Raw genomic sequence first — 9,934 nt, forward strand, 5'->3', positions numbered from 1 at the left:
ACATAGCCTTGTACGCCCCGCGTACAACGAGACTACACCCCGCGTCGTGAGCTGCTTCGGACCCTATAAAAAGGATGCGAGGCTGCCTGTATTTTGGTGTCCATTTTCAATCTCCTTCACTCTAAAAACCCTCTCTAGCCACTTTTAACCCCTCGAAGCCCCGATATCATTCCCGACACCCGAAGCAAGTCCCGACGCCCCGAAGTTCCCGAGAAAATTATATTTTCAAGTCGAAACTCTGTCTGAGTAAGGCCGGTTTTCAACTAAAATCCCCGGTTTCGTCACAGAAAGTCATATTTAGAGCCGAAGTGCTGCCCAAATTATCATTTTATCCCCGGTTATTTCACGGTGAGTTCAATATAAGGACATTTGTATGTTATGTGTTATATATTCAATGTACTTTCCTGTGTTATATCGGATTTATGCCTTTGGCCATGTAGCGCATGACTCGTATTATTTTCTGGTATTGGCTTTGTGCCTTTGGCCATGTAGAGCATGACTCGTATAACTTTTGGTATTGACATAGGGTTATGTAGGGCTGAAAAGCCTGTATATTCTAGCAAAATGATAATCTGAAATTGTATTTTCTGTGCCATTTGGGCTGAAGCTTTATTGATGTATATCAAGGATTGAAATTATCATGTCTCATTGATTGTAAATCATTGAATCAGATTGTTGGTTGATATGGAAAGTTTGTCATATGATACACATATGCCTTTGTTGTTCTTTGTCCCTCTTTGCTTCTGTCATATTGATATGTATATGGCATAGCGTTATATTGTAACTATTATTGAACTCATTAAGCGTCACATGCTTATCCCTCTCAATGTTTAAATTATTGCAGGTGATAAGCATCGAGTATAGTCATGTACTGATAGAAGACGTAGAATAGATAATATTATAGCTTTTGTATTGTATTCCTCGGAAAGTATGTAATATATAAAACTTTGTAAAAGTATTAATAGTCGGTTTGTATTCAGTCTATGTAAATAAACTATCAATGTAAAATATTGTTTTATAAATATGCATATAACATGTTTTGGAGTAACAATGTCTTTAGTATGAAAGTTTTGGGTCTTTCAATGTATCATTTTTCGAAATGATAAAGCTCAAGGGAATAAAACCAAAGATTTTGCCCAAATAGAAGAAGTTGCAAACATTACAGAATAATATGAACAAATAGAAGATGGTTTTAAGAACAAACCACAGAAAATGAAGAATATCCAAACATAGACTCAAAGAAGAGAAAAAGAGTTGATGTTGGAAAATCAGCAAACCAAACAAAAAACAGATTACATTTTATGTCAACCAAATACATTTAAGTTTCTAGTATATTCAAATTCCAATTCTTTTGACAAATTCTATTCCTTTCAAAAATATTTTGCGAAACAAACACAACCTTAGGATTTACTTCAGATGAATTGGGACCGACCAATGCGTGGGTCACATATGTCACACCTATATATGAGTGTGAATCACGCCTTTAAAAGCTTGGTATGCTTGTGCTCCTTGTCGAGCATTATGTTAAATGAGGATCACATCCAAAGTTGTCAAGATCGGGATCCTACGTTGAATCGTTTTTGGGTTTGTAAGATCGTGATCGTAAAATTGTGATCGGGATCCTAAGATCCCACAAAATAAACCATAATCTTAATTTATAATTTTAAAACATCAAAAATATTTCAAACATTCAATTTTTAGTTCAAAAGGTATAAAAACTTCAAAATATTAGTCATAAGTTACAGCACAAAATGATAAACAATAAATTAGTGAAATGTAAAGGAAATAAAGTGGTTAAAAAAATCAAGGGAAGGTAGGGTCGGATCGAATCCCGATCTTATAATCTTATGATCCTACCTTAAATAGGATCCGAATTGCTTTTTATACATAAGATCGTACGATCTTACAATCAGGATCACGATTTTAACAATCTTGATCACATCCTTTAATTTATATATTCTATTATAAATCTATTTTTTTTAAAAAAAAAAACAATGGGTATATTAGGAACCAAACTGAAACCATAATATAAATCAGTTCCAAATGGTGAAACAGTCATATCGGTTCCGATTTCAAAACTAACAGTTATCAAGCATCCTGTTCTAAAAGCGAGCAATTAGTCTGGATACACACCCCTAGTTGTAGATGTGACATCAATGTGTTTTTGAAGACAAAAGATAAAGAATAAATAAAAAGATAATAAGTTTATTGTATAAAATCAAAACATAAAATAACTTTATTATATAAAATAATAATTTAATAGTTTTTTCGTGCATTTTGAGTATAGATCGAGCAAAACTAAACCAAATAAAATCATTTAAGGTACGATTTTTAAACCCAAAGTCAAACGAAACTACTGAAAAGTATATAGTGTGAAACTGTGAAGGGGTAAAAGAATAGAAAAAAAGTGGTCCTTCAATCTCCATCAAAGAAGCAATCGAGACCAAAAGAGGGTTTAGACCTTAACAATGGAGTAAACAGTAAACTGACAGTGACTTCAACCCACCACCAGCAATTCAGCAAACACCTCTGAAAAGCAGACGACTTTCTATCATCTAAACCACAGTCAAACCCTACACCTTTTTCTAATCCGTGTTCTTCAAATTCCCCCCCTTTTGTCTGTTTCCCCATCATCAATTTCCGAATCTCATTTCCCCAATCTGCAAGCAAGAAAAAACCTCAATCAACGCGTTTGTCACACTCAGTTTTGTTCATACTCACGGATCGTGATTGATATATTCCCATTTCTTTATATGGCTTGCAGTTCTTTCGTGTCCGTGAACTGTTGCGAACTCTGGATTTGGTTTGTTAGATTATCTGGTTGAACGCGATTCACCGGATCTTTCGATTTAGGGTGAGAAAAATGGGTGGGGTTTGTACGGGAGGGACGTTGAAGCGGAGCACGGCGGCGGATTACGGCAGTGATAAGAGTAGTACTGGGTTTTCAGGGAAATTGAGGTCTGTTAAGAGCTTTAATCATCAACAGAAGAAGAATGATTATGATAATGGTAATGATGATTCCGTTTTATCTTCTTCTTACACACAAGATAACGATGTATACCATCGGAAAACCACATCGTATGATTCCGGCGAACTGTTCTCGATTTCAAGAGAACTCAAACCCTCTACCCCTGCTAGGGTAGCTAGCAAGGTATATATCCAATTCCTTTCTCTTTTCTCCATCAAATCCACTCCAATTTCTCTATTTTCAACGAAGATCCTTGTATTCTTCAGTATAAAATCACAATGGAACTGATTTGATTATGTTAATCTTCCATTTTTGGTAGGTTCCTCATGTAACGACGTTTCTTGGTAAAGCTGGAAACGTAGGTCTTGAAGTGCTGGACACTTTAGGAAGCAGCATGACGAATTTCAATTCTCATAGCGGATTTGTATCAAATTCGGCTTTAAGAGGGAATAAAGTATCGATTTTGGCATTTGAAGTTGCTAATACGATTGTCAAAGGCTCCAATTTGATGCAATCCCTTTCAGAAGAAAACATTCAGATTCTTAAAAAGGAAATATTGCATTCACAAGGTGTTCAATTGTTGGTTTCTACTGATATGAAAGAGTTGTTAAGTATTGCAGCAGCTGACAAAAGGTAATTCGATTCTTACAAAACATTCAAGAAATATTAATTAATTTGATTTGGTTTTTTCATAGGGAGGAATTTGAAGTGTTTTCAAGAGAAGTGGTGAGATTTGGAGATATGTGTAAGGATCCACAATGGCATAATTTGGATCGTTTCTTTGTAAGGTAAAGCTGAAATTTTTTTAACTACTTATATATAATTAATAATATTAAATATGATTACAAAAACTATATTGTTAAAATAATAATCAGATTTGAATGAAATGCTTTTATGAATCAGGTTGGATTCGGATCCAATAACAAACAAGCAGCTTAGAGAAGAGGCTGAGATTACAATGCAAGAACTTGCTAATCTTGCACAACATACTTCTGTAAGTCACTTATAAAAAAATTAATATATTAAATATAGAATTATAAAAACTATATTGTTAAAATAATAATCTATTTCTTAACGTTAAAATACAATTCGTGTGAGTGGATTTTATGAAGTATAGTATTGTAAAAAGAATAAAATTGAAAGTACAATGCTATATAATTAGATAGATTTTTTAAGGGTTAATCTCATAAAAGACCTTATATTTTGTGTTTTTTTTTTCGGATTAAACCGAAACTTTATTCTTTTCATGAAAAAGACCTTGTATTTTTTCAGATTTTCCGATTTGACCCTTTTAGTCATTTTTCTCCAAAAAACGTAAAATGTCAGGGCTTTTTCAGAAAAAACTAAAAAAGTTGAGGGTTTATTTGGAAACATTTACAAGCTTGAGTTTTTTTTTTGAAAAAAAAAAGACAAAGTTGAGGGTTTTTTCGGAAAAAATGAAAAATATAAGGTGTTTTTCATGAAAAAAGTAAAGATGAGGTTTAATCCGGAAAAAACCACAAAGTATAAGGTTTTCTTATGAGATTAACCCATTTTTTAAAGTATAATGTTGTAATAGAAAGAAATAAAAGTAGGATGCTATAATAAAAGGGAAATCTACAGAAAAGTCCTAAACTTTTAGGAAAAGTTTCAATAAAGTCCTAAAAGTTTTTTTTTTTTTTTAACAGAAAAGTCCCGATTATTTAACATTTTGCCCAAATTAACGAAAAAGTCCTTTTTCATATTTGAATAGCAAATGACTAATGAGACTTTTATGTTCAAAAGAAAAAAAAAGGGTTTTTTTGAAACTTTCTCAAAAGTTTGGGACTTTTTTGTAGATTTCCCATAATAAAATAATAATAATATATATATATTTTTTTGCAGGAATTGTATCATGAGTATCATGCTTTGGATAGATTTGAAGTAGATTATAGGCGTAAGATTGAAGAAGTAGAATCTTTACATCTTCCACGAAAAGGTTAGGCAAAACTAAAATCATTTTTGAAATTTTAATTTTTTTTTAAATAAAATATTGTAAATATTTTATGTTTGTAAGTTGTTTGATTAACATTTGATTGTTTGTTATAATAGGAGAGAGTCTCATGATATTACAAAGTGAGTTAAAGCATCAAAGAAAACTTGTGAGGAACTTGAAAAAGAAATCTCTTTGGTCCAAAAATTTAGAAGAGGTACAAACTAATATAATGAGGGCCCACATGAGGGCAAATTTGTAAAAAGTAATGACTTAATTGGGAAAGACATTTTTTTTTCTTCTTTTAAGTGAAAAAGAAATATAAATGTATATTATCATTTGACTTTTTCATTTTGCATTTCTTGTTAGTAGGTTGTGGAGAAGCTTGTAGATGTTGTCACCTTTATTCATCAAGCAATTGTGGATGCTTTTGAAGAGAATGGTATTGCAAAATACTTCAAATTTAAATATTATTTTAAGGGCAAAATACAGAAAAACACAATGTACTTATATAGTGAATTAAATCATTATACGTTTTCTAAGTGTTGAAAAAAACTATTTTTCTCGATTACACAATTTACAAAAAAAGGTAAAACTAGAAAAAATCACGTAACTTCATCGTTTTATGTATTTAGCAATTGAACGATTATCTTTTATTAATATTTAGTAATTATTCAGTGGTTAAATAAATAAAAAAGATAGTTGGGTGTTATACTTTATTGGGTTTTTATGCGAATAATTCCCATTATTTTGGGAAATTTTTTGATTAAGTCCTATTTTTTTTTTGAATGCAAAACTCTCGATTATTTAATATTTTGCCCAAATTAACGAAAAAGTCCTTATAAGCATGACTTTATAAAACCCTACTTTATATCCTCTTATATATCAAAACTAGTTTTTTTGAATGTTTAAAAAAGTAAAATGATTTAATCGCCATAGAAAATAATTAAATAGTGAAAGTACAAGTGCTTTTTTTTTTTTTTTTTTTTTTTTTTTTTTGGTAATTTTTCGTACCTATCAACATACAAAAAATAACCAAAGGAGTTAGTTCGATGTTATTTTGTGATTTTTCATGTTTTATTTATTTATTTATTTTTTAATTTCAGCTGCAAATTCAATAAAGAATGGCAAAGATGTAAATAAAAAAACCGAAAGATTAGGTGGTGCGGGTCTTGCCTTACACTATGCCAACTTAATCACTCAGATGGATAACATCGTAAGTTATTCTCTATTTTATTTATTTTTAATCTAATAAAAAAATTAATGCATTCAATATGATTACAAAAACTATGAGGGTGTTTGGGAATCCTTTTAAAATGACTTTTAGGATTTTCAAAAAGCTAAAAGTCAAAAAAGATGTTTGGCCCGTTTGTAAAATTTACCGTTTTACCCTTTTGGAGGTAAAACATATAACTCAAATTTAACCATTTTTTATAGGCATCTCGTCCAACTTGCTTGCCGCCTAACATGAGGGACACGTTATACAACGGTTTGCCCGCCAGTGTAAAAGCAGGCTTACGGTCTCGATTACAAGCTCTTGATTCAAAAGAAGTTGTAAGTAATTTTTTGAAGGTTGAATTACATAAAATACCTTTTTTATATTTTGTGTTTTTTCCGGATTAAACCTCAAATTTATTTTTTTCCTGAAAAAGACCTTGCATTTATTTATTTATTTTTTCCGAAAAAGCCCTCAACTTTGTATTTTTTTCCGGAAAAAACCTTCAACCTTCTAAATGATTCCAAATAAACCCTTAACTTTTTTAGTTTAACCCTCACATTTTACAATTCTTTTTTGGCAAAAAATGACTAAAAGGGCCAAATCGGGAAAAATGAAAAAATACAAGGTTTTTTTTTCAGGCAAAATTTTTTTGAGGTTTAATCCGGAAAAAACACAAAACATAAGGCCTTTTTTGAGATTAACAATTTTTTTTTTGGAAAATCTCTGATAACGTCCTAATATTTTGGGTCAGTTTACGGTTTAATCCCAGTATTTATTTTTTGAACAGAAAAGTCTTGATTATCTAATTTTATACGACAATTTGTCATTTTTGTTGAAAAGGAATATTTCGTTAATTTGGGCAAAATATAAAATAATCGGATTTTTTTGTTCAAAAAATAAAAGTTGGGATTACACCGTAAACTGACCCGAATTATTGGGATTTTATTGGAGATTTCCATTTTTTTTTTCCGAAAAAAACTCTCAACCTTCTAAATGCTTCCAAATAAACACTCAACTCTTTTAGTTTTTCTTGAAAAAACCCTCGCATTTTAGAATTATTTTTGGAAAAAAATGACTAAGGACCAGATCGGAACAAAAAAAAACAAGTTTTTTTTAAGGAAAAAAATAAAGTTGAGATTTAATATGGAAAAAAACACAAAATATAAAGTCTTTTATGAGATCAACCCATTTTTGAAATCTCAATAAATGTTTTCAATTGTTTGGAGTAAACAATCACTAATTATGATTAAGATTTTTCTTATTGTTGAGATAAATGTAAAATTACTCGACTTTTAAACAACTAATTATTTAATTCTTCAATTCATTGTAATCAAATTGAAAAACACACGTCCAAAGTCCAAACACCGCCTTATTTTTAGTGGTATAAGGGACAAGGGTAAATTAGTAAATATTGTTTTAACATTATAAAATTTTATTGGTTGGTTTCAGATGACGATGCCTCAAATTAAAGCGGAAATGGAAAAAACTCTTCATTGGCTCATTCCCGTAGCTACCGACACCACCAAGTATGCTTTTATAAATAGAAATCTGACTGACAGACTTGTACTGTGTTTGACCTGCATTATAGACTGTGTCAAGACTTATGTCAATAAGACAAAAATCACAAATGTATTGTCCTACCCATAAAAGTATAACGTGGGCCAAATAGCGAATCTGTACAAAAGACGTAAATACCCTCCTCATCTTTATATTAAAAACTAGCTCTAGAAAGCTTGTCCTGTCCTGTCTTGTCCAATATTACAAAAGACGTAAATACCCTCATCATCCTTTTACACTTGTCATTTTCTTGTGTCTACAGAGCACATCAAGGTTTTGGTTGGGTTGGAGAGTGGGCAAATACCGGGTAAGTCACCAATTTATATATATTTTAAGACTTTTTTTATCAACAAAAAAAGGAAGCGCCTTTAAATATTTATCTTCATCAACTCCTATAAGTAAAAAACAAGAGAAAAAAAGACAAAAATAACTATCTTTCTTAAGCTTTTTCCTAAAAGTTGGCCAAAATTTAAAAAAATGTTCTCAATAACCACAATTTTTGCATTTAATTAGCTTTGGCACTTCAAAACTAATTAAACGACGTTTTTTGATATTTTGAAGAAAAATAAAAATAAAAGATTGTATTGCGAAATTCACTCTGCATGCTGCGGAATTCTTCATATTTTTTTGAAAATCATGATTTTTTATGGGTTAATCTCATAAACAATCTTATATTTTGTGTTTTTTTTTCTCGCTTAAACCTCAACTTTATTTTTTTTTTCCTGAAAAAGACCTTGTATTATTTTCATTTTTTTGATCCGGACCTTTTATTTGTTTTTTTTTTTTCTGAAAAAACTTGTAAAATGTGAGGGTTTTATTCGGAAAAAACTAAAAAAATTGAGGGTTTATTAGGAAACAGTTAGAAGTTTGAGGGTTTTTTTTTGGAAAAAAAACTAAGTTGAGGGTTTTTACGAAAAAGATGAAAAAAATACAATTTTTTTTCAAGAAAATAATAAAGTTGAGGTTTAATTAAAAAAAAACACAAAATATAAGGTATTTTATGAGATTAACTCTTTTTTATTAATCAAGAAACATTTTTTTTGTAGTTTTTTGTGGTAGGGAAAAATAGTTCAAAAACAAGGAAAAGTGAAAACAAATAGCATGACAAAATTGGTTGTGTGTGTGTGTGTGTGTTTAATAATAAATGTTGGCAAATTTTGGAAAAAGCTTAAGAGAAACGGCTAAATTTGTCTTTCCTCAAAATGACACAAAATCAACATACAATTTTTAAAAAGTTCGGACTTAAAATTTTCTCTGACTTTCTTTCTGTATTAAATCGTTCTTTCTGTATTAAATCTAAACAACAGATCCGATTTCGGAAAAAAGACATCAACAAGCAACAACATAATCCGCCTACAAACATTATACCACGCGGACAAACAAAAAATGGATCGATACATACTCGATTTAATCATCTATCTTCACCGTTTAATAAGCCTCGTGAGATATCGCGACAAAATACCAAAATACACACCCACCCGATCTCCAAATTCAAATCCGAATCCAAATCCTAAACGGGTTGAAATCTCATCAGAGGACAAGAATTTGTTGGAAGAAGTGACAAAAAGAAAAACGGGTGTTCGTGGAGTGAGTAAAAGTCAAGAACTTGTTATGGTGAAGAAGAAGAGAGGGGAGGTTTTTGTGTCGAGTAGAAGTATGGGGAGTTCACCAAGGAGAGATTTGAAGTTTGAGAATGCTAATATGCTTGATGTGTTAGATGGGCTAGGTACAACTTTTTGAGCTATGAGTACAAGAATTTAAAGATTTTTTTGATTTATAAATGTTTGTTATAGTAACTTTCTTATTGAATAAGAAAGTTGTATGTGTATGTGTATGTATGTATGTATAAATTGTTGTTATGAGAGGCGTTAGGCGTGTAGTTGAGTGGGGAAATTGTAGTTGGTTGGAACTACCGGTGTTTGAAATAACCGGGTTTAATTGGATATATAGTGTCACCAAAATGATTATTATTCTTAATTTTATTTAACAATTTTACTATCTTTTTGAGAGTTGGGAACTTAATTATTGGCAGTCCCACATATTTGAAGTGTGAAGACACAGACACACAAACATATACATGGTATCATCTTCACATCTCAACATCTAGTGTTGTAAAACTTGTTGAGTTGGTCGATTACTCCCGGGTACTTGTTATTCGGCCTCTTACCGAGGCGAGTTACAGAATCCCAAGTACTCCCCGATTGATTCCTTACTGAACTGAGTAGTGTTATAAAACTTG

At 30.9% G+C, this 9,934-nt stretch overlaps 1 protein-coding gene across 2 annotated transcripts; it reads left to right on the plus strand.

Annotated features, from left to right (window-relative positions):
• Window positions 1–2,431: 2,431 nt before the first annotated feature.
• On the plus strand, window positions 2,432–9,693 carry LOC145086111 (protein PSK SIMULATOR 2-like). Of its 2 annotated transcripts, XM_079023844.1 has the most exons (12): window positions 2,436–3,151; window positions 3,288–3,601; window positions 3,664–3,756; window positions 3,872–3,962; window positions 4,832–4,925; window positions 5,039–5,136; window positions 5,292–5,361; window positions 6,026–6,135; window positions 6,357–6,473; window positions 7,588–7,664; window positions 7,958–8,002; window positions 9,003–9,693. In XM_079023844.1, the coding sequence occupies exons 1-12, from the start codon at window positions 2,864–2,866 to the stop codon at window positions 9,433–9,435; spliced, it is 1,830 nt and encodes a 609-aa protein (XP_078879970.1). In that variant the 5' UTR covers window positions 2,436–2,863; the 3' UTR covers window positions 9,436–9,693. The 2 variants fall into 2 exon arrangements, with proteins under 2 accessions (XP_078879971.1, XP_078879970.1); XM_079023845.1 differs by lacking the exon at window positions 6,357–6,473 and having other exon boundaries at window positions 2,432–3,151.
• Window positions 9,694–9,934: the final 241 nt, after the last annotated feature.

Source organism: Lactuca serriola, chromosome 2 (genome assembly GCF_051521515.1).
Source record: "Lactuca serriola cultivar US96UC23 chromosome 2, Lser_US96UC23_V15, whole genome shotgun sequence".
NCBI lineage: Eukaryota > Viridiplantae > Streptophyta > Magnoliopsida > Asterales > Asteraceae > Lactuca > Lactuca serriola.

What these genes read in the sequence shown, in the direction of transcription:
- LOC145086111 (XM_079023844.1), top strand. Translation starts at nt 2,864, where the DNA reads ATGGGTGGGGTTTGTACGGGAGGGACGTTGAAGCGGAGCACGGCGGCG. An exon ending in ATTGCAGCAGCTGACAAAAG is followed by an intron (nt 3,602 to 3,663) that starts GTAATTCGATTC and finishes GTTTTTTCATAG; the next exon opens with GGAGGAATTTGAAGTGTTTT. An exon ending in GGAGAGTGGGCAAATACCGG is followed by an intron (nt 8,003 to 9,002) that starts GTAAGTCACCAA and finishes TCTAAACAACAG; the next exon opens with ATCCGATTTCGGAAAAAAGA.